Raw genomic sequence first — 25603 nt, forward strand, 5'->3', positions numbered from 1 at the left:
CAGTGACCTATAATTTGGGTTTGGCTCGGAATCCACTCCCCCAGCGCAAGCAACCCCCAGAACTGACCACATTAACATAGGACTGGCTCTGAGGAAACTACTTTCAGGATTGTGTAAAAGGCACTGGAAGGGGAGAGCTCTTGGGAAGATATGCTGTAACGGGCCTAGGCCTCTCATCTGCCCTCATACACCTCCAGGGCCCCACATCTCCTTTGGTGGGAAGGACAGTCATTGCCCATCTAGAACAATATGCAGGCAGATCTGTGGCTTAGCATCATAACTCAGCAGGACCAGTGGCACCAGCCTGGAGTCTGAGGGAGAATGAGTTGTCTCTTAAGAGCTGCTTTTTTTCAGAAACACTCTGGATTTGCAATACTGGCCTTTCCAGGCCCTGGTCAGGACTAGCAACTGGATAAAGGGACAACTAACAAGAAAATGAACCAGAGAGACAAGAGATGTGTTGTGCACTTCACAGAGGATATTCACAGACCAGTGAGACCACTGTCCTTTAAAAAAACCAGACACTTTTAGCAGTGTAGAAGAACCCCGATGTTCTGCCCAAAGGAAATGCCCTTCTGGGGCACCTCCAGGCTGACCCACAAGGAAGGGGATTCACACCAGGAGCCTTGGTAGCTTATAGCAATCCCAACATGAGGCACACACTGGTGAGCAGGGCTGCTGCAGTAGCACCCAAGTCTGGGGAGCAGCAAGAGCCAGATTCCCTCCCTTGCAGTGAGGCTGGCAGCTCTGACTCTCCCAAACCAAGGCATAGGAGAGGTAGAGGTGAACAGAGACCTGGCCTGTGCAGGTGGGCGGCTTCATGGCATGATCGTCAAATCTTTGTCCAGTCATCTCAGTGTCACAAGGGAAAGCTGCCCCTGATCACAGCAGGCTGGAGCTTATGTTTGAAATGGCTCCTTCAGGGTCTGTCTTGTAAAGCATGAAGTGGCCTTGCACCTGGGCAGCGCTGATCTGTTTGGAGACTGCCAGCGCCTGCTCTGCGAAGCGCTGGGCTGCAGCCGCGGGCTGCTCGGGGTAGAAGCGCTGGAACATGCGGGTGAGCTGCCAGCGGGAGCAATGGCCCACGTACTGCTTCACATCCACGCGGCCAGGACGCACCAGGGCTGGGTCCAGCCTGCCAAGAGACAAAGGGTGGTGCTGGAAAACCTGATCAAAGCATCTGTTTAGGGTGGGCCCTGGTGGAAGCCCCTATTGACAACAGCACAGCCCCTGTCCTTTCTGCAAAGTGCCATGCACTGTGAGATGGTGAAGGGGGCAAACAGGTTCATCCCTGGGGAAATTGAGGGGAGAAATCAACCCAAAAAGAAAGGAGAGAGCTGGGGAAGGACTGACTGCAAAGGATGAAAAGAAAGCAGCTTTTGAGCTGGGAAACAGTTCTCCCCATCTCTGTTCCATGAGCGACCTCTGAACAAACCCCTGGACCAGCTTGGTCTGTAGTGAATCAAGTCTGCCACAGCACAGCAGCTGTCCAGGCACCATGAGCCCAGGCTGTATCCCACCAACCCAGTGGGCTGCACATTAGGCCAGTGTTTCACTCACAGCGTGGACACAACCCCAAAACTTGCAGCTCCCCACAGGCAGGAAAGTGGTACCACTCCTGAAGGATACAACCATGTTCTAAACACCAAGTAGGCATCTGAGGCTCCAGCAAAAGGGAGCCTGATCAGCAAAGGATTTGCATCCCAAGGGAGGATGTGGGAAATCTGAACCCCCACTCTTCATGCTGGAGGATTCAATAAATAAAGCCCAGGAAAAGGGAGCAAGGTTTTCCTGTGCTACCCACCCCACTCCCTCCCGGGGGCAGCTCTGACCTGTCCACGTAGTTGGTGGTCATGAAGACAATCCTGGCTTCTGTGGAGGCCACACCATCCAGCGCATTGAGGAGACCACTGAAGGTCAGGCGCCCCATGCCTTGGTACACAGCTGGGTCTGGGAACAGAGGTGTCTGACATTGTAGCTGTTGGCCACTAACCCTGCACAGCCTCAAGGCCACCTTCCTATCACCTGAGGCTTATGCCAAGCTCCCCACTCACTCCTTGCTTGGAGGCTGACCCTCTGGCTGGCTGGCAGCACATTCACCTCCCCTGCCCACAAACACCCACGGGAACACAAAGAAAAAGAGAAGGAAAGCCACCTTCTCCCTCATCCTGCAAGGAGCTGGGGAAGAGAAGGACCTTTGCCGGAGGATAAAGGATCCAAATTCCCTTTTACAGTCTAGCCAAAACTGGACAAGTTCCAGTTTGGGCCCTGAGAGACTCCCCCACTCCTGGTTTCTGCTGGAGCAGTTGAGCAGCCTAGAGTCCAAACATTTTTCAGTACAGCCACAGAACCTCCCTCCTGCTGCTGGCCCAGGAACAGGGGCAGTGCTCACTCTCAGCAGCAAGATCCCGGCTGACGAAGGCAGCGTCCACATCCTCCAGCAGGATGATGCTCTGCTGTGGTGCTACACTCAGGAGGTGATTGAGCCGGTCATCAGAGAGGCTGTGGTCACTGAGGCTCAGCAGGCAGATACTGTACTCCAGTTCCCCAGCCAGGGCTGTGCTGGAAAGGACACAAACCACAAGGACAAGTCACAGTGGGGAAGCCCACAGTCAAGGAAAAATCACATTTCTCCCCTTAGCAATAAGGGAGAGGGCAGAGGAGTCTCTTCCCAGCAAGGATCAGATCTAAGGAGCGGGCAGAAGACCCTGTTCAGCCCACCCATACCAAGCAGCACTGTGGAAAGCAAGGGCACAAAGGGCTTGTCACCCTCACCTGTCACAGTGCCAGCAATGCAAATGCTTACAATCGGCACCACGCATAAGGCACAGCCCACTCCAGTATTCCAAACCCAAACTCATCCACACCCTCTCATCCAAGACTGCTGTGGCTCAGAGCAGGGCGCTGACAATACTCACATGAAGCTGCTTTTCCCACATCCAGGAGGACCATAAAGCAGGTAGCCTCTTCGATAGGGGATCCCTAAGAAAACAGTATTCTTTTAGGGTAACCACCTGGATTGCTCTGTGCTCCCTCCCTCCAAGCTGTGGTGCTGTGCTGAGCACACAAAGAGGATACACCTGGGAAATATAAGCAGCAGGGAAAAATCTCTCCACAGCCAATTCCAGAGAGGACCATGAACATCCTGCCCCACCCCATACAGAGCACACCACACCAGAGCCTTGCCTCTTTCATGGTACCACTTGGAGTTGTTGATGAACTCCTTCACGTCCTGAACCAGCTTCTCTGACACACCTTCCTCCAGCACCACGGAGCTGAGGGGCCGGCGGCGGCGGGGGAAACCGAACTGGCGCCACTCTGCTCCCATGGCCGTGTACATGATGGTCTTCCCCTCCTGCTGCTGCAGCGCCAGCTCCCGGGCTGCAGAGAGAGGCACAGGGGACAGCTGCCAGGGAACAGCATCTCCCATGCAGCCCTGGGCATCTCCAGGGAGCAGGCTGTTCCCAGCAGGACCGCACACAGTTCCCCTACAGACCTTCCTGAAGGATGTTGAAGAAGATCTCCCGGTCGGTGCCCAGTGCAGTGAAGGTGACGGACTCCCAGGGGGTCCCCGTGTTCAGGTCTAGCATCTGCGTCTCCCGGCTGCGCTCGATGCGAATCCACTTCCTGCGGTACCTGGGCAGGGAGACAAGTGTGTGCAGTGATCCAGCACCCTCAGCTGCGCTTCACTTGGCTCATGCACCAAGAACACTCATCTCATGTAAGGAAATCATTTCACACTGCTGAGTACAGTCTGCTCTTGTTACTCTTGATCCCCTGCCCTAACCCAGACCCAGAGAGGAAGGAGGACCCTCTCCACTGTCTCTACAGGCCCCCCAACTTGCAAAAGTGAGGCTCAATCCCCAAACTGCTTTCCCCTACCCTCCCTTACCAGATGAAATGATTCCCGAGGCTGGGGATAAAGTCGAACTTGGTGCTGACACGTCCGCTTTCATGCTGCAGGTATGATGTCTCAACACTGAGGTGCTGCGTGTGCTTGGCGTGGTGGGAGACCCAGTTCAGCAGCCATTGGTAGCTCTTATCCTTGCAGGGCACCTCCAAGGTGATCATATAGTGGCGCCTGAAAGCCACCAGCCCAAACTGGGCCCCCTTACGGGCTGCTGCCAGGAATGTGCCCACCCCGACAAGGCCAAACCCAGCCCCAAAATATGGGTTGTCCTTGAGTGCTAAGACAAAGTCAGAAAGGGGCATTGTGGGAGGTCAGGCAGCTCCTTTCCACAGCATTGTTTTTTTACTCCAGCAACAACCTGTGAGGAAAGACTGAATGGTAGCAAGAAATGCAACAGATCACCCACAGTTCCCTGCCCTTTATCATGGCCAGGTCTCAAGGTGAAGGGATGCCTGGCATGTTTGGATTTCCCACATCTGTGCTTATTACTAAGTGTTCCTGCTGGTTCTAGAAACCTTCTCCCTCTCTGCAGGCCAGTGGGGGAGCCAAGCAGGAGGGGGCCAGGAGGCTCTTGAAGAAGCACAGGAGCATCTGTAGCTTCTTCAGTCAAGACAACAAGGCCAGAGTTTTACAGGGTTTTATTATTTGAACAGCCAGAAATCATGAGCACTGCAATTATTTAAGGTTTATCGTTTGAAAAAGCTGAAGCACATCCCCAGCTGAGCCAAGAGCCGGGTCTCGGCTGCTGAGAACGGGCACACGACGGTGGTAGAGGGCACACCTCCATGTCTAGGTTACAGCCACATGCTGCGGGGGCCTGAAGCTTCTCCACCACCCTCCGCAGGCCTGTCATGTGCTGGGATCGAGGGGGAGCCTTCCCCGCCAGACACACAGACGCGCTCTGCTCTCTCAGGTACAGAATCCCACCTCCAGTAGAATAAGGTGTGACCTTCCTCCTTACCCTCCTTAGCCGGGCACTTTGGGCAGGGTCCCGCAGCCTCCCCCTGCAAGAGCCCCACCCTCCCCTGCAAAGGACCCGGATCCACACCGGCCTTCCCCGCAGCAGAGGCCCGGGCGCGGCCACTCCGCGGAGGATTCCCCACCGCTCTCGCCCCCGCTGTAGCCGGTGCCGCCATCGCTCACCTGCACCGCACCGCTTCCGCTCCCGCCCGCGCCGCTTCCGGCCGCACCATACAGCGGGGCCGGCCGGGCCGGGCAGAGCGGCTGCGCGACAGGCACAAAGGGCGGCGCTCCGCCGGCCGGCACCACCACCAAGATGTGCCGGAGCAGGGGGACCCGGGGCGGCGGGGACAGCCCGGGCTGAGGGCACTTCGGTGACAGCCCCGGATAAGGGGCCAGAGGCTGGGGGCACCCGCGGACAGCTCGCGGTGAGGACTGAGGGGCTGGAAGGGCCGGGAACAGCCCGGGGTGAGGGGTTGGGGGTGCCGGGGACAGCCCGGGGTGACAGACGAGGGGCTGGGGGGAGCCTGGCCCGGCGGGACTCGTGGGGCACCTGCGGGCTGCAGGCTGGCATGGCGCTGAGGGTGGGCTCGGGGGCCGGCCCAGCTGGAGCCAGGGAGCAAGCCCTGTGTGTTGGGCTCGGGCAGAACGTACAGGTGTCCTTGCACTCTGTCTACCCTGTGAAAGAGGGCTTGCCAGCAGCCTGCTTGGGGCACCCAGCATTGAAATACTCTGCCTCGAGACTGGCTGCTCCCCAAAATCCTCTTGGGCCCTGGGATGTCCCTCATTTGAAGTGCTTTCTTCTGTTTCAGGTTGAGAGGTCATCCAGCCCAGCGCCAAGGCAGTGCCCGGCGGCAATGAGCGCAGCAGTGACTGTATCAGAGGCTGCCAGCAGGGAGATGGAGACCCTGTGCTCGGAGCTGCTCCTGCCCACACCGGGAGAGGTGGGAGCCGTGGGAAGCCCTGGTGTGGCCAGCGCTGGTCTGGCCGGGACACCCCCGCTGGCTGCCAGCCAGGAGTTGCTGCTGGCAGAGGCATCGATGCCTGGGGAAGGGGCTCACGCTGAAGGAAGCAATGTGGAAATATTCATCGAGGCAGTGGCTGGGAATGTGACACTGAGCAACACGGCCAGTGCCACAGGTATGGGGTGCAGGGAATGCAGAATGGGCCCCACTGCAGACAGCAGAGCTAGAGAGGTCTGGCCAGGGTCCCTGTCCCAGGTGCCCTCAGATCTCTGACCCTGCATCATGAGTCTGGTGCCACCATTGAGCACAGACCTGGCACTAGCTGGTGTGTGGATGGGGAGAGTGGCTGTGGGAGCTGCATGCTGCATGAGGGGGTTACTCCAGGCTGTCAGTAGGGACCAGGCAGATATCTCCACCTGAACTGCTACCCCCCAGCATGCTTCCCACATGGGCCCAGTGTGGGCACTGGACATCCTAACAGGAATGGGGCCAAGCCAGCCTCTCATCTCTGCCTGCTTCAAAGGTGCAAAGGGACAGAACTGGTTATTGTGGCCACCTGGGTGGTGGTATTTACCCTCTTATGGGAGATCTGGTTCCCAAAATGTAATCTGTGGCAAGAGGGATATTGTCTCCTTATCCAGAGCTGGAACTGAACCGCCAGTCCCAAGCTCTGGGCCTGGAAAAAACTCCTTCTAACGCTCATCCCTTGTTCTCTGCAGAGGTTCTGGTCAAAGTGGTGGAGCTGTACTTCTGTGAGAGGTGTGGCCAGAGCTTCTCAGAGGCCTCTCTGCTGTCCCAGCACCGGTGCCTGCTGCTACCCCCCCAAGAGCACCTGGAACTTCCAGGGGCGCTGTTGGCTTCTGCCAGTGAGAGCCAGAGTGATCCGAGGGGCACAGAGCTGCCCGGAGCCAGCACACAGGAGGGCTCTGCTCTCGAGTGCCTGCTGTGCCCCGTCTGCCAGGAGGCGTTTTTGCAGCCTGGCCAACTCAAGGAGCACTTCAAGACGCACCGTGCCCCGTCGGGAGCCCTGCCCTGTCCCGAGCGGGGCTGCCACTTCACCACAGAGGACCGCAAGGAACTGCGCGCTCATTTGCGCCACCTGCATGGGGCCTCCCCCGTGTCCTGCGCCTGCCGCGCCTGCCCGCTGCTCTTCCACAGCCGCCAGGCCATGGAGCAGCACCACCGGACACACTTCCCCTTCCACTGCTCCCACTGCGACTTCATCACAGCCAATGCCAAGCTCTTCTGGCAGCACAGGAAGGGTCACGCCACAGAGTCCCCTTCTGAGATGCCCACAACAGGCGGCCCTCACAACCTTGACAAGTGCTGCATCCTGCCATCAGGTATGGCTGGGTGGGGGGCTGGGGCCTGTGGGTGCTGCAGAGGCTGGCTTTGTCTGTGCATCCCAGTTACAGCTGGAGGAGTGGAGGGCTGGGAACCTTGCATTTGTGCCTCCCTGCAGCACAGTTTGTGCCCTCCGTCTTAGCCAGGTGGTTTTTCTGCATGTGTGTGGGTGTGTGAGGGTGGCTTCCTCTTGCATGGAACATGATGATCTTCATCTTTCCCCACTGAAGCAGCATCAGATGGACAGGAGGAGCCAGGTGATTGCCACCCTGGCTGGAAAGCCAGCACAGCAGAAGCAAGGCCAGCAAAGCCTGTAGGTACTGGGGACAGCTCCTTGAAGGAACAGAAAGCATCAGCTGGAGAAGAGGACTCGGACAGCAGTGGGGATGAATCACCAGAGGAGGATGGTGAGAGCCTCTGTGAAGCCGAGGCCAAAGAGGATGGGAAGGCAGCTCCCAAAAAAGTTGAAGTGCCACAGGCACAGCACTTCAAAGGTAGGATGCAGGGCCTTGCCAGGAGCTGCTCAGGCTTTGTGAACAAGCACCACATCCTCAGGGCGGGCAGGGAAATGTGGCCTAGGTTGATGGGTGACCTCACATCTCCTGCATGTACTAGTGCACTTGTTCCCCCAACCTGTGCCCAAGCAAATATGTCTCTTCTTTTCTTGTTCATGCGTGCTGCCAGGTTTAGGCAAAGGTCTGCCTGGCTTTGGGAACCAGGGGCACATGAGCAGGCCTGATGTAGGCTTTGCTTTGCCACTGTGAGTTGGAAAGAGCTCACCTGAAGTGTGCTGGCAGCCTGGGGTGGGGACAGTCCTTCTGAGTAGGTGGTGGCTGCATGACTGCACATGTGTATAAACCCTCATCCTGGCACAACTGGATCAGGGACAGAACATCTGCCTGTGCTCTCCATCTTTTCCCTATTAACTGCTCCCCCTCCTTTGTTCCCCCAGGGGATGTTGCAGAAGGCTCCGAGTACCTCTACAAAACCCACATGTGCCCCGAATGCAAGCGGTGCTTCAAAAAGCGGACCCACCTGGTAGAGCACCTCCACCTGCACTTCCCTGACCCCAGCCTGCAGTGCCCCAACTGCCACAAGTACTTCACCAGCAAAAGCAAGCTGAAAATCCACATGATGCGGGAGACAGGCGAGAAGGCTCATCGCTGCCCACTCTGCCACTACAGCTCAGTGGAGAAGAATGCTCTCAACCGCCACATGGCCAGCATGCACGAGGACATCTCCAACTTCTACTCCGATGTTTACTCCTGCCCCGTCTGTGAGGAGAAGTTTCGGCTCAGCCAGGCCCTCAAGGAGCACTTGAAGACTCACAAAGCTGAACCCAAGAGGCTGAGCTGCTTCCACGGGGACTGCAGCTACTGTGCAGAGGACCGTAAGGAGTTTGTCCGTCACCTCAAGGATGCTCATGGCATCAAGGCGGTGGAGTGCAAGTACCACGCCTGCTCGCTGCTCTTCGGCACGGCTGAGGCCATGGAGGCTCACCGGAAAACCCACTACGCCTTCCACTGCCAGCAGTGTGACTTCATCTGCTCCAACAAGCACGTTTTCCGCAAGCACAAGAAGCAGGGCCACCCGGGCAGTGAGCAGCTGCAGTGCAGTTTCTGCCCCTATGCCACTTTCAACCCTGTGGAGTTTCACGACCATGTGGGCAAGATGCACGCCAATGAGAAGATCCACAAGTGCACTGAGTGTGCCTTCGCCACAGCGCACAAGCGGGTGCTCATCCGGCACATGCTGTTGCACACTGGTGGGTGTCCCCTGTAGGGGTCCCAAAAGCTGAGCTGGGATGGGGAAGGTGTCTTGTCCTGCCTCTGGGTGGGCAGGGAGGGCTGGGTCAGGGTTCCTGGGTGAAACCACCAGCTTTGCCAGCTCAGGATCACTTGCCTGAAGTTGTTGCATGCTCCCTGCTGAGCGGTTTCCCTGCCATGTTGCTTTATCTGGCTGTGATGCTGAAGGCATTTGTGTGTTGCATGTAGGAGAGAAACCTCACAAGTGTGAGCTCTGCGACTTCACGTGCCGGGATGTGAGCTACCTGTCCAAGCACATGCTGACCCACTCCAACGACAAGAACTTCATGTGCACTGAGTGTGGATACATCACCAAGTGGAAGCACTACCTGAACGTCCACATGCGCAAGCACACGGGAGATCTCCGGTAAGACCCCTGCTCCACTGGCCTGGCAGCATGGTCAGAGCTCCCCAAATCCTGCTCCAGGGGTCTGCTTCTGGCTACACTGTGTGCCAGACTTTCTCATGCCTGCCCTGCCCTTTCTGGTACATAAGAAATTTGGTTTTTGAACTTACAGCATGGTGGTGTGGAGGCAAAGCTGTTTTTGGTGTCTCTGTGCTGCCAAGGAGGTGTATTACCTCAGAGATGGAACTCTGAGCTTGGGTTCATTGCTCTGCTGGTGTTTGTGGGTCAAGGCCTGTTCAGGACTGCCAAATTATCACCTCCTTTTGGTCTAGTCTGCCTCCAGGGATGCTGGAAGTGCTGTTGGCATGCACATGTGAGAGTGTGCATTTCTGATATGGTCACTGTATAGAATACTCAGGGAACCTATCTCCAGTCCCAGGCTGGCGGTGTAAAGCACCAGCTGTGCCAGGGACTGCAGCAGGAAGGAATTGCCTGTGGTCAGATCTGTCTGGATGGCAAAGGTCAGATCCAGCAAACCAAACAGTGCTCCTTCCCTGTTTGTCTGGGATGGGAAGGAGAGCTCAGCATGCCTGATGAAGCTCAGCCTGCCCCAATTCCTCGTGCTGCCTGACGGATTGTGCTTGTCCCTGCAGGTACCAGTGTAACCAGTGCTCGTACCGCTGTCACCGTGCTGACCAGCTGAGCAGCCACAAGCTGCGGCACCAGGGCAAAAGCCTGATCTGCGAGGTGTGCGGCTTCGCCTGCAAGCGCAAGTACGAGCTGCAGAAGCACATGCAGGCCAAGCACTCGCAGAACTACCAGGTTCCTGTCTTCCAGTGCCAGTACTGCACCTACCAGACCAAGTACAAGCAGGCACTGCTGAACCATGAGAACTGCAAGCACACCAAGCAGAAGGAGTTTCGCTGTGCCCTCTGTTCGTACTGCACCTTCAGTAACACCAGCCTCTTCTTCCATAAGCGCAAGATTCATGGCTACGTTCCTGGTGACAAGGACTGGCTGGAAAATTATGCCAGCAAGGAGCTGGAGATCAGCTCATCTGAGGCACTCTTTGGCTGTGAGGTTGGTGCAGCCCTGCACATGGATGCCAGTTCCCCCCTCACTGGCAAGGAGCAGTGGATGAAGGAGAAGCCATCCCAGGTGGAGTCCCAGGCAGAAGAGGGCTACCAGCAAGTGTTCATGGTGCCCCTCCTTGAGCAGGATGCCGCTCCACCAGAGAGCAGCAGTGAGGCAGAGAGAGGCGAGGGGGAGCGGAGCTGTCCTATTGCTGGCAATGCCCTGGAAGATGACTGCATGCAGGGAAATGCTGCCACAGGCTCTACTGAGATCGCTGTTTCTGAAGATGTGGCAGAGAGCTGCACCTTGCACTTGGAGGCACTGAATGTCTCGTCTGACCCTCTCCTGGAGAACTTGACTGGAGAAGCCTGTGTGACCCAGCCAGAGAGCATGGAAATGCTGTCCTGCAAGGAGCCTCCTGCAGCCTATGAGATGCTGGGCTCCCAGGGTGGCCTTGGCTTGGAGGACAGTGGCAATACACTGGAAGAGATCCCAGACTTTGAGGAAGAGGTAGATGTACAGGAAGACAAGGTGGTGAAGGTCAGTGCAGCGGCAGGAGACAACCAGGGAAAAGACACCCTAAAGGAGGACATGGGCCACCTTGAGGGGTCATGCTCAGACCACAAGGTCATGGCAGACACTGAGGAGAGAGAGACCAGCCAAGCCAAGCTGCCAGAGGCCTGGCTTAGCATGCTGAAGCCACCTGAACAGGGCCACCTGCCTGTCCCAGAGGATGCACCCACCTCCAGTGACAATGCCAGGGGCGGCTCCGAGTCAGTGCTGAAGGCTCTGCGGAAGCAGGACAAAGAGCAGGCAGAGACACTGGTGCTGGAGGGCAGGGTGCAGATGCTGGTGGTGCAGTCGGAGAGCCAGGTCTTTAAGTGTGAGAAGTGCTCGTACATCACACGGAAGGAGAAATCCATGTCCCTGCACTCCAAAGCCAGCTGCCAGAGCCGCCGGGCCCCCCTCGTGTGCCGTGAGTGTGGCGCCAGCTTTAAGCAGCAGAGGGGACTCAACACCCACCTCCTAAAGAAGTGCCCAGTTCTCCTGAAGAATAACAAGGTCCTCAAACCAACCAGTCAAGAGGCACCTGGACTGTGCCAACCTGCTGACCAGCCTGGTGATAATGGTACAGAAGCAGCAGGGAGTGAGAAGGGAGGCTCAGAAGACTCTGGGCATGCTGAGAGCCCTTGGGAAGCTGAACTGCTATCTGATAAAACACAAGCAGCCGGCATTCCTTTGGCTGGGGCACAGACATCAGGCTGTCATGCCTCTGAGAAATCCCTGCTGGGTGACAGCAGAGAGGTGGCAGAAGAGCCTCCCCAGCAAGGGGATGAGACTGAGCCAGGTGGAGCCACTGGTGCCTCCCAGTCTGGGAAACCCTCAGAGAAATACAGACTGGAGGGAGGGAAGCTGCACTGCAATGCCTGCTCCTTTGTGTGCTCCCGTGTCACCACCATCACCTCCCATGTGGAGGATGGCTGCCGAAACCTGGAGCAGTTCTGGTGCTCCCAGTGCCCTGAAACCTTCCGCTCCCGGCGGGCCCTCAAGAGCCATTGTGCTGCAAAGCACATCATGCATCCCGAGGACAAACCCCAAAGGACTGAACTCCCTGAGGGGGATGCACTCAGTGTTGAGAAAGACCAGACCAGTGAGCTTCCACTGGATGCAGCCCCACCAAAAGCCACCCTGCCCAAGAGGAGGCGTTTCTCCTGCCCCACCTGCTCCTTCACCTGCCACCAGGAAAGGGCCATGAAGACACACAAGAAGAGGGGCTGCGTGAGCCTGGGTGAGTTTCGCTGCTCCTCCTGCCCCTTCACCTCCAAGGTGGCCAAAGCCCTGCGGCTGCACCGCAGGCTGCACCGCAAGCATTACAGCAAGCGACCGCAGCTGCAGTGCCGCCAGTGCGAGTTCACCTGCAAGCAGGCCCGGTGCCTGCGGCAGCACGTCCGCATCAAGCACGAGGGCGTGAAGCCACACAAGTGCCGCTACTGCGAGTTCAGCACCACGCGCCGCTACCGCCTGGAGGCCCACCAGTCCCTGCACACCGGCGTGGGGCGCATCGCCTGTGGCATCTGCAGCCAGACCTTCGGCACCAACTCCAAGCTGCGCATCCACCGCCTGCGCGTGCACGAGAAGACGCCCACCCATTTCTGCCCACTCTGCGACTACAGCAGCTACCTGCAGAATGACATCACCCGCCACGTCAACAGCTGCCACCACGGCGAGCTCAACTTCGGCTGCTCCCGCTGTGAGGCTCGCTTCAGTTCTGAGACGGCCCTCAAGCAGCACGTCCTGCGCCGGCACGAGGAGAAGGTTTCCTACAGCTGCCCACGCTGTGACTTCGTGTGTCACAGTGAGGCCACGCTCAAGTGCCACGTGCAGAAGCAGCACCCCCACCTGGAGTGCAGCACCTGCAAGGAGACCTTCGCCACCCGGGAGGCACTGGAGGAGCACAAGACGCAGCATTTCAGCCACCGCTGTGAGCTGTGCAGCTTTGCAGCCAAGGAGCGGCAGCAGCTGGTGCGGCATTACATGGAGAGCCACGAGCCAGCTGCCCCCCAGGACAAACCCCTGCACTGCCCCTTCTGTGACTTTGCCTGCCGGCACCAGCTTGTGTTTGACCAGCACATGAAGGGCCATGGGGGCACCCGCGTGTACAAGTGCTCAGACTGTGAGTACACCACCAAGAACAGGCAAAAGATCACGTGGCACATCCGCATCCACACTGGTGAGAAGCCCTACAAGTGCCACCTCTGTAAATATGCCTGTGCTGACCCCTCACGTCTCAAGGTAAGAGCTCTGCTTGGGAATGAATCCTACTCCATTTGCATTGCTTGCGGGACATCCAGCCACAGGGATTTGGGGAAGAAGTTCCTAAGGGGAGGTTTCGTCCTCAGTGTTCAGTGGCTCATGCTGAACAGAAATAGGAGTCAAGCAGATAAAAGTCATTGTCAGTACAATACATTTCTTCTCTGCTGTTGGAGTGTAAGAGCAAGGGAGACTTTTAACAAAGCAAGAAGGTGGCAGCAGTCTAAGTTCACTTCTTTTCTTGCTGACATCTCTGGGTGCAGCCTTGCACCATTGAAAGCCAAGTTTGGCTGCTGGCTGGCTTCAGCATACTCTGTGGTGCCAGTTAGACACGGTGCAGGGAAACCTCCAGCTTTCTTGGAAGCAGAGTGTGCCCTTGCCCTCATTGCTGTAGGTGATTAGCATCCTGATGCATGGTAAAGGGCCTTTTCTAGAACAGGAAATGCGTGGGTGATGGAGGCGTAGGGTAATGGAGGGAGAAGTAGTCTGGTTTTGCTAAAAGAAGTATTGACTTTTTTAATGGCCAGGCTGAGCTGGAGTCTCCTGGGGCCACCTGGGACAGGCTGTGCAATGTGCTCAGCTCTGTTGGGCTGGGTTTTTAATTTGACTCTGCCTCACATATCAAACTGGGGAACAAAGCCTGTGCCATCCATGGGCTGGGACAGAGCAGCTCAGCAGTACAGGAATCTCATCCTGACTCTGGTGTGGATCCCCCTTGCCCATAGCCTGCCAAGCAAGCACACAGTCCTCCTTGCCCCATGCAGCTGGAGATGTCAGAACTGTCTTTGAGCCTCTCACTGCCACCCCAAAGCCCTGCACATCCCCAGGGCTGGGGCCATGGTCTCATCCTGACCCTATCCTCCTGCCCAGTATCACATGCGGATCCACAAGGAGGAGAGGAAATACCTCTGCCCTGACTGCGGCTACAAATGCAAGTGGGTGAACCAGCTCAAGTACCACATGACAAAGCACACGGGTGAGTGCAGCCCACTGAGGACAAGCTGTTGAGCACTGGGGAGGGTGTTGGGGCTGCTCCATGCTTCTTTGCTGCCAGTGGCCCAGCTAGAGACAGAGGAGGACATTTAGGGGGCAGCACATTATCCTGTGTTAATGGGTGGGTGGGGGCAGTGCTCTCAGGTGGGGGGGAAGTGTGGGTGGCACTATTTGGTGCCTTGGAAATGGGGATCTTGGTGTGCCTGCTAAAATGGAATGTAGGGGGGAGTCCCTGGGGACTGATGCTCTGTCACAGGGATGGTGAGACCCATGCACTGGAGAGCACAGTGCCCCCATCCCACTGCCATCCCCTTCCTTCCCTGTTGCCCCAGGCCTGAAGCCATACCGGTGCGATGAGTGCGAGTACTGCACCAACCGCGCGGACGCCCTGCGGGTGCACAAGGAGACACGGCACCAGGAGGCCCGTTCCTTCATCTGCGAGCAGTGTGGCAAGGCCTTCAAGACTCGCTTTCTCCTCAAGACCCACCTGAAGAAGCACAGCGAGGAGAAGCCCTACGTGTGCAACGCCTGCGGGCGCGCTTTCCGCTGGGCAGCTGGCCTGCGCCACCACTACCTGACCCACACCAACGAGCACCCCTTCTTCTGCCGCTACTGCCCCTACAAGGCCAAGCAGAAGTTCCAGGTCATCAAACACATCCAGCGACATCACCCTGAGCACAGGGCTGTTGACCCTAGCCAGGGGGTGGGAAAGGACCCCAGCACACACACCGTCCACCTCCACAGCGTGCAGAGGGAGAGCCAGGCCAAGGGGGCCCCCAGGATGGAGCAAGGAGGAGAGTGCCCTGCAGAGAACGATGGCACAGCACAGTGAGGCTGAATCCCAGCTGCTCTAAGGTGCTGGTGGCACAGGCCTGCTGCAGGGATGTATGTGTGTGTATATACAGGCATATATGTATATGGGTTGTAAAATACACAACTGTATAAAAGGAATTGCTCAGTTTCTGTTTCTTTGTGCTGCTTGGAACCCCTGTGTGAACAGTGGGCCATGTGCCCACAGGGAAGCAGCACAAACCCAAGCTCAGCTCCCCATCTCTCCCCAGCATCACTGCACCCAGACCTGAACCTGTTTGTCACTGAACAATTTATTAAGTTGCTTACAGAGAAAGGATGGGATAAGGGTTAATTTGGGGCTGTAGGGGCCAACGGGCTCTGCAGGGTTAGGGGGCAGTGAGGACCAACTCCATTCCCAGCTGTGCCCAGCCCTGGGGTTTGCTCAGCTCCAGCCTTGCTCCCCTGACTGGGAGGGGACCAGCCCCTGCAGCAGAGCTGGGCCACACACCATCTCTCCTCCTCCCCACAGTCAAGCTCTGACCGTGGGCCAGGGCAGGGTGCCTGTGGAGGGTGCAGGGAGCTGCACTGGCATATACCCCACAGTCATGCATCCTGAACCTGGAAAGGGGAGGTCAGTGCTTTTTCTCAGCCCTCGGAGGCTACTGCAAAGGGAATCACAGCAGCAACAATGACACAGGGATGGCAGAGACAGGTCAACAAGAGGGCAAGTTGGTTGGCTCTGTGGCCCCAGCTGCTTGGAGCTGGCTCTGTGGCTTCCATCTGGGTGCTGCTTATCCCATGAGCTCAGTCCTGCTCAGGGCCAGGTGGCTCAGTGATGCGGATGTGGACAAAGAGCGAAGAGGGTGGGATGCTGGTGCCATCCTTTGAGAGGAGATGGATGTGCCGATATCCTGCAGGAAGGACAGCAAGGATCTGGCTAACTGGAATCCCACCCTCCTCTCTAGTACCCCACTGAGCCCCAGACATGCTTGCAGGGCTGTTCTGGGCGCCCGAAACCACTGAGAAGGAGCCACTCACCAGGTTTGATGTTGGCAAATGCTAGGGTGAACTGACCCACAAAATCATTCCTGGAAGTCTTGTCATAATCCTCCACCACAAAGCGAATGAGGGCCAGCTCGGGCACGTGGAGCTGAAACTGCAGTGTCTCATCCCAGCGGGGGTTAAAGCCTGGGAAGAGAGAGAGGTGCTGAGAGAGGGAAGGACAGCAGGGGCACAGCAGGGGCCGTGGTGCTGCTGGGGGTCTCACCATTGTTCTCAATGTACTTGGTCTCCTGGTGTGCCTGGTCCGCGGGGACCCCGTAGATCTCCACACGCACCAGTGGGTCAATGATGGCTCCCTCCTTGCTGTTGGCCACTTTGGGCAGCTGCTGCCCACTGATTACCTGCAGGGCCAAAGCTGTCTTTCGTGAGGCTCCTGGGCTCCAGCACACTGCCCAACAGTGTCCCCATCTGTCTGGGACCAACTGAGCTCCAGGACACTGTCACAGCTTCCCCAGGGTCCCTCCACACCTCTGTACCTGGATTGTCAGGGTGATGGGGCCGGAGCCTTCCCGGCTGCTGGGGTCACTGGGGTTGAAGAGAGTCTCCTTGTCCCTCATGAAGGGTGGTTTGAGCACATAGCCACAGGAGCCATTCTGGCTGAAGAGCCCGTCACACAGGTCCATCTCCATGCCAGCTGTCTGGAAGTTCAAGGCCACTGGAGGGAGGTGGCAGGGAAAAGGGTTCAGAACAGCTTGGAGATACCACACTCTGCTTTGAGCTGAAAACCAGCCTGTCCCCACAGCCAGAGAGATGTGGAGTTGCATAGGGGAATAAGGTGATAATGCTTTAACACCCCCAGAGCAGTGCAAGAGTTGGCAACCCGACCTGGCTCCAGATGGGGTTGTAGCTGGCACTAGCACAGGACCCAGGGCATCTCCCCAGCCCACAGCCCTGCTCCACCCCGGCCGTACCGATCTGGCACCCCACATTCCACATCTCCTGGGGGCTGTAGTTGGAGGAGTCAGCCCTCATCCCACTGGGGTAGATGCGTGTCAGCTGCCAGGCATTGTGGCGAACAAACTCATTTCCTAGGGATAGAGCAGGAGGCCCACTTGTGGGGTTGTTCTCTGGCCTGTACAGTCACCCACATGTACTGTCCGTCCATCCATCTATCTATCTATCTATCTATCTATCTATCTATCTATCTATCTATCTATCTATCTGTCTATCTATCTATCTGTCTATCCACCCACCCACCAATTCTCATCCCTCTCCCTGCTCAGGAATCCAGGTGTCCTGCCTTGTTTTCTAAGCCAATAACCTCATCACCTACCAGAGCCAAACCCCACAGTACAGCCCCACTGGACCCTGTTTCTCCCAGACAGGGAGGGAACCCCAGTTTCAGGAGGCTTTTGCACTACCCCATGAGGAAGCCATCAGCTCCCTCTACTCTGTCCCAGTCACCTGGTGCCACTGCAGCCCCCCAATCTCACCTTCATCCCGGATGAGCTTCCTGGCCTTGGCTTCAGAGAGGGAGGAGATCTCCGAGGGCCGGGAATGGCTGCGGGCCTCCTGGAAGCCCCGGAAGGGCACACTCTTGCAGTAGATGACACAGTCAGACAATGCTTGTGCCAAGGTCTCCTTGTCCTTCTGCAAGGCAGAGCCAGGTTGGGTCCCTCCTGATGGGCGCACCATCCACCAGCACTCACCCAGGGCAGGGGCCGTAGAGCCAGGGCAGGTAAGAGAAGCCAGGAGTGTGCTGATGGGTGGCAGCATCCCCACTATGAGCAGTCTTCTTGCCAGAAATAGAGCAAGCAGGGGACCTCCAATATATTGCCACCACAACAAAGAGAGGGCTGGCATGGCCAGGGGCAGAAAAGGCTGTCCTCCCTGCCTGTTGATGTCCCTGCAGTCTCTGTCTCCTCCATGCAGTAAGATGTCACCACAGCTCATAGCTGTGTCCAGGGACTCAGCTGTCCCAGTGGTCCCCAGCCTGGGCCACTTACCTTTGCCCTCCGCCTCTCCTCCTCTGCCTCTGCCCCATTGTCATCGTCAGACGCATCGGGAGCCTCATCCCCTGGCCCGTCCAGGGTGTCCTCCAGCCTCCCAATCTTCTTGCCCTTCAGCAAGATCTTGTGCTTCAGCTCCTGTGGGGTTGGGGATAGAGAAGCACTTTGAGCTACCCAGTGCCTCCATGGGCCTTGTGGCCTGGATCCTGCACTGCTGGACACCAGCATGACCAGTCCCTTCAGCACTCAGAAGGGAATGGGGTAGGAGAGTTTTGCCCCACTGTCTCATTCTGCAGGACTTGGGGAGACAACCCTGGGGACAGCCTTGGCACTTCTGTGACCATGAGGACACAGTACCCTCCCCCAGTGTCCTCGAATGCTCCAGTGGAGCAGGACAATGCTGGAACAGGTTGGCCTATTCTCTGAGCAGCAGATCCACCTCCTGGCTGCACTCTCGGGCAGAACAGAGGTGCCCTGCACAGCTGTGCTCTGTCCATACCTCTGGGGATGGGAGCTGGGAGGGGACATGCCCATCGATGGTAGTGGTGAGGAGCTGTTCCCCCAGGATGTCCTTGAGCTGCTGGACCAGGACCTCCTGCTGCTCCATGCTGCAGTGGTTCTCTAGGGACAGGATCACTGGGTAGTCCGAGGTCTGAGGAGCAACATGCACACCTGGAAATCAGCCTTGGTGGGGCTGGTGAGCTCTCACAAGGGCTTCATCCAGGCATGATCAGTGCCCCTTGTGTTTGTGTCTCCTCTGAGACCTTCGTACCCTTCCAATCCCTCAGTATCCCCCACATCCCACCTCACCCCTGCACCCCCAACAGGAGCCCCCAACCCCTGGCACTGCACAGTGCAGGCTGTAGGTCAGACCCCCCAGTTCTATCCCCCAGAAAGGGTCACAGCCACCACCCTCCTCCCCGCAGTGTGAGCAGTCCTACTGCATCAGCAGGTGTGTGAGCCTCAGCACCACTGCCCCACCACTGCCATGTACCCTCACCCACCCAGGACCCCCAGCAGCTGGGGCAGGTGCCTTACCTTGAAGGCATACTTCCCCAGGGTGCTCACCACCTCCCGGAAGGGGATCTTGGAGGTGAAGGTGTGGCCGTGGTACACCATGGGCTCCCCGTTTGGCCCGTCCCAGCAATCCACCTCCAGGCACCGGCAGCCTCGTTTCAGAGCCCTGTGGGTGGGTTGTCACCTCTGGAACCCTGCACTGATCCAGGGCACCCGCTCCCTGCCCTCCCCTCTGCCCGTGGGTGTCACCCCTGAGGGACCGGGGACACCCACAAGGGTGGGGATGCTGCTGCATGCAGGTCACGGCCAGAGGAGTGCTGGACTGCAGAGGAGCAAAGGAGCTTCTGGGGTTTACCCTATGGAGGTGCTCAGGACATGACACTGGGGTGGGAGGGTGTTGGAAGGGAGTTGGAAAGGAGCAGTCCCTTTACCTGATGTAGCCCTCGATGCTGCTGTGGCCCCGGAGCTGATCCTCTATCAGGTAGGTGTTGTGGGAGGAGGAGATGAAGTAGTGGCAGAGTGGCTGGCTCATGTCCTGCCACAGCCCCCGGTGCTGGGGGTTGAAGATGGAGCCCTCCAGGGAGCAGAGGTACATGAGGAACCCATCAGCACTCAGCACATGGCGGGCCCGGGCTGCAGGCACGGGAGGAGAGAGGTTCAGCAACACCAGGGATATGGAAGAGACAGAATAGGGGCAAACAGGGCTGCTGGAGGCTCCCAGAATCCCTAAACTGATGGCCACAGCTGCTGCCAGAGTCTGGGGCACAGAAAGGCACAGCAGAGCAGTAACTTTGGAAAGGTGGGCAGTGGATCCCAAAGCTGGGGCTTGCACACCATGGGTGGTCAACCTTCTACACCAAAATGGTCAAGGAACAGACCAAATAAAGGGGAACTGCACCCAAATCACACCTTGGTGAGTCTTCCATTCACACCAGGATGGGGCTGGGAATGCTTCTGCCATGGGTCTGTGAGTCTGTGACCCCTCCTTGCCCCCAAAGCAGAGCACAGCTGATGTCTGAGCCAGCTCTCACCTGTCTCCGATGGCTCATACTTGTCAATGAGCTCCATGGCCAGCTCCTCTGTGCCCTCATCCTCCAGCTGCTCCTCCCGCAGGAAATCTGTCAGCTCCAGCAGTGTCAGCTTCTTTCCATCCTCAGAGTACTCCTGGAAGAGGCTCTGCACCTCCTCACGCTGCGTGAGAGCCTTGTAGAAGAGCACAAATTCCTCCCCTTCCAGCGTCCCTGACTCTGACTTGTCAGCATCCTGTTTGCAAGGGAGCTCCCTCAGCATCCAGATGGGACACAGCAGGGTGTCCTGGCCACCAAAGTGGCTGTGGGAGGATTCTCCCACCCCAAAGAGAGGGCACAAAGATCCCACACCAGTGCCAGTGGCAGGCATTGATCAATGGGGAATGGATGAATGGGCAGATGGAGGCTAGTAGGGTGGACTGATGGACGGATGGGAGGGAGGGATAAGAAAGCAGAGGGCTGGTTAGCTCGGTAGACAGATAAGCAGCTGGATGGACAAATGAATGGGAGGAAGGAAGAGAGTGTTAGTTTAACAAATAAATGAGCAAATGGGTATTTGTTTGGGTAAACAGGTAGTTGGCTGAACGAATGGATGGATGGATGGATGGATGGATGGATGGATGGATGGATGGATGGAAAGTGACCAGATCCCTTTGCAAGGAGGTGTTGTACAGCTTGTTCCAGCCCCTCCAGTCCCTCTCCAATCCCCCCAGGCTCTCAGGTGCAGTGTTTACCTGGAAGAGCCTCAGGGCATGATCCTCGTTCATGTCCACATTCATCATCTTCAGGAGACGCTGCACCTCCTTGAAGTTCATGCGCCCATCCTTATTCTTGTCAGCTTTCTGGAACCAGTCACGAATCCATGTGCGGGAAACCAGGGCAAATGTTAAGGGAAAGGACCTTGGCTATGAGAAAACGGGCTGGGTAGTATCAGAGGGCATCTTCTCCTTTTCCTGTGCCCTGCACTGGTGCAGATGGTGAGACCCACAACAGCTACACACATGCTGGGGTAAGGGAGAAGACACAGGGCCTGGGGGATGATCAGCAATGGGTGTGGGGGCAGAGTAGTGCTCTCAGGAAGGATATTGGTCTATCTTCTCCCTTTGGTCCATGGTGGTGGCTACCTCGATGAGCTGATGCAGGCCCTGTATCCAGCACTGTGCCTCCTCTGCCGAGCCAGCCACGAGGTCCAGGTTGCCGCGACGGCCATAGAAGACGATGGTGAAGCAGCGCTCGGGGGGGAACTCCTCAGCCACGCTCTGCAGCACCTCCGACTGGTGCCCTTCCCGCACCGTCTCCACATCGCTGATGGAGACTGGGGCAGAGGGAGGGCAGGCCTGTCTGCAGGAGACAAGGACCACAGGGCAAGGGGCACCACCCACAGACATTTTCCAGTCATTCCTTCTTCCACTCACTCCATCCATCCATCCATCCATCCATCCATCCATCCATCCATCCATCCACCCCCTGAGCTAGTTATCTATCCATTAACCGCTGAACTATCAAGTCAGCCAGTTATCCATCTGCCCCTCCGTCTGCTTACTCCTGCGCAGGCATTCCAGAGGTTCTATTTGTATCAGCTGTGATTTCTACTCCGCCCCATAGGTCCTGCTGGGGACAGGATGTTTCATGGAGAGGTGTGGGTGAGATCACACAAGCATGCAGAGCCTTTCTTCAATCCCCCAGCACCTTTAGCAAGCATGGCCCAAGAATCTCCAAACCTTCACATCCCCTGTTTACTCTGAAACCTACTGATAACAAACAACAGCTGGTACTCACAGGCAGACTCAGTTTTGCCTGTCCTCTTGGACTGGTACCAGATAGTCATGCAGTCTTCCTGCAGCTTGAAGTAACGCTGCTTCTTCCAGCTCTTGGACTTGACTTTGCGCATCAGGGTCCCCTGCTGCATCTGCTCCAGCGTGTCTGTGAGCTGGATTCCTGGGGGCAGCATGGGCTGCATCACTGAGGGTGGGGGTATCCAGGCACTGCAACCTGGTACTTTGCTTCCTCTCACCTCTGGGGTCACACATAGTCCCTCAACCCATGAGGGAGGAGGAATGAACCAGAAACAAACTCCCTTCACCACAGGAGGTGCACAGGGTAATTCCCTGTCAACCCTTCCCATCCACCCTTGATGCTTCCAAGCCCAAATCCCAATGGCCACAGTGGGGTAGGGATGCTTCTGAGTGCAGCACGGTGAGCTCTACCCAGAAGCCAGATTTGCCTCGGCGTAAATCCAGATGGCCCAATGCCCTGCCCTGCACCCATCCTCCGCTGGGGCACTCACGGGCATTGCACAGCAGCGATGACATGGCTCTGCCTTCTCCACGCCGGCAGCTGCTGGGGAGGGAAGAGAGAAGGTGGATGGGGGAAGTAAGGTCAGACCCTCGTGCTGTGCTGAGGTCCCGCCGAGTGGGCTCCAGCCATACCCACGTGTGTGCGAGGTGTGTGCGCCCCTGCCCGCGTCTGAGCGCACCTGTGTCTGTCTCCTGCTGGGTCATTGCATTCCTTAAGTGTCGAGTTCACACCGCCACACTCATGAAATATTAATCTGTGTTACCGGGAAGCCGGAGCTCAAAAGGTGTTGGTGGAAAACAGAAAAACTTGCCAGCACTGACGCCCCACAGCCCAGCGGGTACTGGAGCCCTGCTGCTCCCAGGCTGCTGCTCCCAGGTAAGAAGCTGAAACCAGGAAAATCTGCTCTGGCAGTGCCCAAGGACACCCCCACCACCTACGAAACAACCCCAATCAGTAAATTTGAAAGTAAAGGAAAAGCACAGCTGTGATAGCAAGGAAGAGAACACAGAGCAATGACCCTCAGCTCCTACAGCTTATTCTGCCCAGGGAATACCAGCACCCCAGGCAGTGACTGCACCGGCAGCTGTACAGGAGCACATGGCAGTGAGTGTGTCTATAAATACTACTGGACAATGAGACTTTGATTAGGCTGTTGAGACTTTAATTATGCTGACAAATCACTGGATGTGCCTGTCACCCAGGTGCTGGAGCTGGGCCCTGGAGGAGCGGATGCCGCAGCTGGTGGGCTGGGGTTTGGGTGCAGTAGGAGACCTGGGGTCCCTGGGAGCAAAGGGCTCTGTGCCAGGGTGCAGGGGTGGCAGCTGTGCCCTGGGTCCCTGACTCAGCACAGGCACAGGTCACACAGGGCTGGGAATAGCCGGTGCTGTCAGCATGCAGGCAGCCGCCAAGCCCAGCTGCCAGACCCCTGTGGGCTCTCAGGCCAGACAACAGCCACCCCCTGCTCCGTGTGGCTCAGCAAGGCAGAACAGCACTGCCCAGGCTGTGGCTCTGCTCTTGTGAGACACCCTAGTCATGGCTATTTGACTGTCCCCAGGGCACACAGGGATTGTCTGTCCACCCTTGGAGACCTCACATGTTGCTGGAGACATGGAGTAGCTGGGGTGCCATCCCAAATGCCTTCCAGTAGTGCCCAGTACTGGGGCTGTGCTTTCCGAACACTAGTCCTTCTTGCAAGGCTCAGACTGCAAGGACTTGCTGCAGTGCCTGTATCCCCCCACATCCAACCCACAGAGCACTGACCCAGTGGCCCAGGACTTGGAGTGCCTGCACCCAAAAATGGGGGGCAGCCCTGTGTTCCTCTTGTGCCCTTCAGAATCAGTGCTCTGATGCTGGCTAGAGCTCCAGGAGTGCCCCACATCCACCCTCCACAGTGTGCTCTCAGCCCCTGCACCCCATGGCCCTCAGGGAACCAGGGGCAACAACCCCAGTCCCCCATCTGCCAGCACTCTCCTGCTTTCCAGCAGCACCCAGCCTGGAACAGCCACTTCACAGGGCCCCAGCTCCAGGTGCTCACCAGCTCTGCAGCCCCTGTGCCACAGCAGATGAGGGAGATGGGCATGTCTTAGGGAAGCTGGGGTGGCACCAGAACTGGAGACGCACGGAGACATGCTGGACTGGGACAAAGATGGGCTCAGTGCCACAGACAGTTCTGTCCTCTTGGCACCCTGCCATGCATGTGTACAAGGTGGCAGCATGCAAAGGGGCAGCTTGTAGCCCTTGGGCCCATTAACTACACTGAGAGTTTGGAGCTAAATTTCTCCTCCAGTGCCAGCCCTTCCAGGCTCCCAGCACAGCCCAAGCATTGCCAGTCCCAACCACGGAGCAGTGCCTTCCCCATAAGGGCAGCAAAGATGGGATGCCCCCTTCCAACCCAAGGAAGCACAAGGAAGAGCATGTAAATGCAAGGACACATCTGCTCTGCTCTCTCCTATTGTGTGAGGGATGCAGTGAGCCCCTCACAGCCTGGCTCCATGCAGGCCCCCTTGCCCCAGTCTGAATTACATTGTTGAGCCAAGCGGGAGGAGAGCCAGGGTATGGAGAAACCCAACCCGAGAGTTTCCCGCAGGGCAGCTGCCTGCTGCCAGAACAGCCCCAGCTACCCCAGCACGCTCTGAGCCATCGCAGCGTCTCTCCTGGTGGTGACAGGCCCCAGCAGAGCTGGAGGGACAGTGAGCGTGAGCGGTCCCCAACCGCCCCAGTGCAGAGCAGCCGGGCAGAATAAAATGCCACCGTACGGGTGAGCGTGCCAGAACAGGGAAGGATGACCCCTCACTCCCCTTCCGGCACCCCCGCACCTCGCTGTCCCGGTGCGCTTATAAACTGCCCTTGTCCGAGAGCTTTGCTCAGCAGCCAGCTGACGGGGGCAGAAGGGGAACAGACAAGGGGCTGCGGGATGGGGCGGCAAATCCCAAGGAATTTGGAGCTCAGGGGACAAATCACACCTTATGGCAAAGGAGACAAAATCGCCGGCACTTCTGTCCCGCGCCGCCCCGACCGTGCAGCCGCTCCGGGGCACCGCAGCCCGAGAGAGGGGCTCCCAGAACCTGGAGGTCGCAGTCCCGCACCCGCCGTCGCCCCCTCCCCTCCGCAGGACGCCCGCTCCGTACCCGCTTTCCGTTGCCGCTCTCCGTTGCCGCTTTCCGTTACCGCTCCGCTCCGCCGGCGCTCCGCCGCCGCAGCCGCACGGAGCCGGGGCTGCCCGCCCCTCGGCAGCGCCAGGGCAGCGAGCCCTCCCCCGGCCCCGGCCCCGGTCCCCCGCCCCCGCGGGGCGCCCCCGGCCCCGCACGCCCCGCTGCCGCTGCCTCTCAAGGTCGTTTCGGATTAAGGTCACGCCACTCCCGAGGCGGAGCCGGGGGGGCAGGTAAAGGCGGCGGCGGAGGGGCCGGCAGGGTTGGGAGCACCCTGCGGAGCCCCTCGTTTCGGGTCGAGCCTGTCTGTCCCCAGACCCGCTTTCACACATGGGGATCCAAGCTGGGGGCAAAGGGCGAGGGCCAGGGACCGAACTTTGGGGTGGGCGATGCTCTCACAGACCTGGACGTCGGAGAGTGCGGCAGCGCTCGCAAAGACGCTTCTCTCCCTGGCAAGCTCGCTGCCTTCCTGCGAAGCAAAACAGGGCAGCATCCCCTGCACACTACCTGTCCCAGAGATGCAGCGCCACAGGGACAAAGCCAGCTCGCACTGGGAAAAGGCCGCTCTTCCACGCTCATACCCCCAAGGCGGTACATCATG

At 57.9% G+C, this 25603-nt stretch overlaps 3 protein-coding genes across 11 annotated transcripts; 1 reads left to right on the plus strand and 2 right to left on the minus strand.

Annotated features, from left to right (window-relative positions):
- Positions 1-458: 458 nt before the first annotated feature.
- BCS1L (BCS1 homolog, ubiquinol-cytochrome c reductase complex chaperone) lies at positions 459-5185 on the minus strand. Of its 2 annotated transcripts, none has more exons than XM_005485206.4 (8): positions 5054-5185; positions 3893-4268; positions 3497-3636; positions 3187-3381; positions 2919-2982; positions 2393-2562; positions 1833-1950; positions 459-1135 (listed from the first exon to the last, which is right to left on the minus strand). In XM_005485206.4, exons 2-8 carry the CDS (start codon positions 4210-4212, stop codon positions 883-885), a joined length of 1260 nt encoding a protein of 419 aa, XP_005485263.1. In that variant the 5' UTR covers positions 4213-4268; positions 5054-5185; the 3' UTR covers positions 459-882. The 2 variants fall into 2 exon arrangements, with proteins under 2 accessions (XP_005485263.1, XP_005485264.1); XM_005485207.3 differs by having other exon boundaries at positions 4959-5065.
- On the plus strand, positions 5165-16172 carry ZNF142 (zinc finger protein 142). Of its 3 annotated transcripts, none has more exons than XM_005485204.4 (9): positions 5165-5298; positions 5683-6010; positions 6555-7178; positions 7410-7673; positions 8132-8944; positions 9174-9351; positions 9984-13197; positions 14086-14191; positions 14541-16172. In XM_005485204.4, exons 2-9 carry the CDS (start codon positions 5728-5730, stop codon positions 15038-15040), a joined length of 5982 nt encoding a protein of 1993 aa, XP_005485261.2. In that variant the 5' UTR covers positions 5165-5298; positions 5683-5727; the 3' UTR covers positions 15041-16172. The 3 variants fall into 3 exon arrangements, with proteins under 3 accessions (XP_005485261.2, XP_074404765.1, XP_005485262.2); XM_074548664.1 differs by having other exon boundaries at positions 7410-7586; XM_005485205.4 differs by having other exon boundaries at positions 7413-7673.
- Positions 15294-25491, minus strand: PLCD4 (phospholipase C delta 4). Of its 6 annotated transcripts, none has more exons than XM_074548676.1 (17): positions 24982-25118; positions 22533-22737; positions 22344-22393; positions 21836-21994; positions 21141-21371; positions 20791-20918; positions 20060-20291; positions 19460-19661; positions 19050-19194; positions 18511-18663; positions 18009-18149; positions 17496-17652; positions 16974-17090; positions 16539-16717; positions 16268-16403; positions 16039-16188; positions 15294-15911 (listed from the first exon to the last, which is right to left on the minus strand). In XM_074548676.1, the coding sequence occupies exons 3-17, from the start codon at positions 22366-22368 to the stop codon at positions 15805-15807; spliced, it is 2262 nt and encodes a 753-aa protein (XP_074404777.1). In that variant the 5' UTR covers positions 22369-22393; positions 22533-22737; positions 24982-25118; the 3' UTR covers positions 15294-15804. The 6 variants fall into 6 exon arrangements, with proteins under 6 accessions (XP_074404777.1, XP_074404775.1, XP_074404773.1 ...); XM_074548674.1 differs by having other exon boundaries at positions 22344-22396; XM_074548672.1 differs by lacking the exon at positions 22533-22737 and having other exon boundaries at positions 24982-25486.
- Between the last annotated feature and the right edge of the window lie 112 nt (positions 25492-25603).

The sequence above is a fragment of the Zonotrichia albicollis genome, chromosome 10 (assembly GCF_047830755.1).
Source record: "Zonotrichia albicollis isolate bZonAlb1 chromosome 10, bZonAlb1.hap1, whole genome shotgun sequence".
Taxonomy (NCBI): domain Eukaryota; kingdom Metazoa; phylum Chordata; class Aves; order Passeriformes; family Passerellidae; genus Zonotrichia; species Zonotrichia albicollis.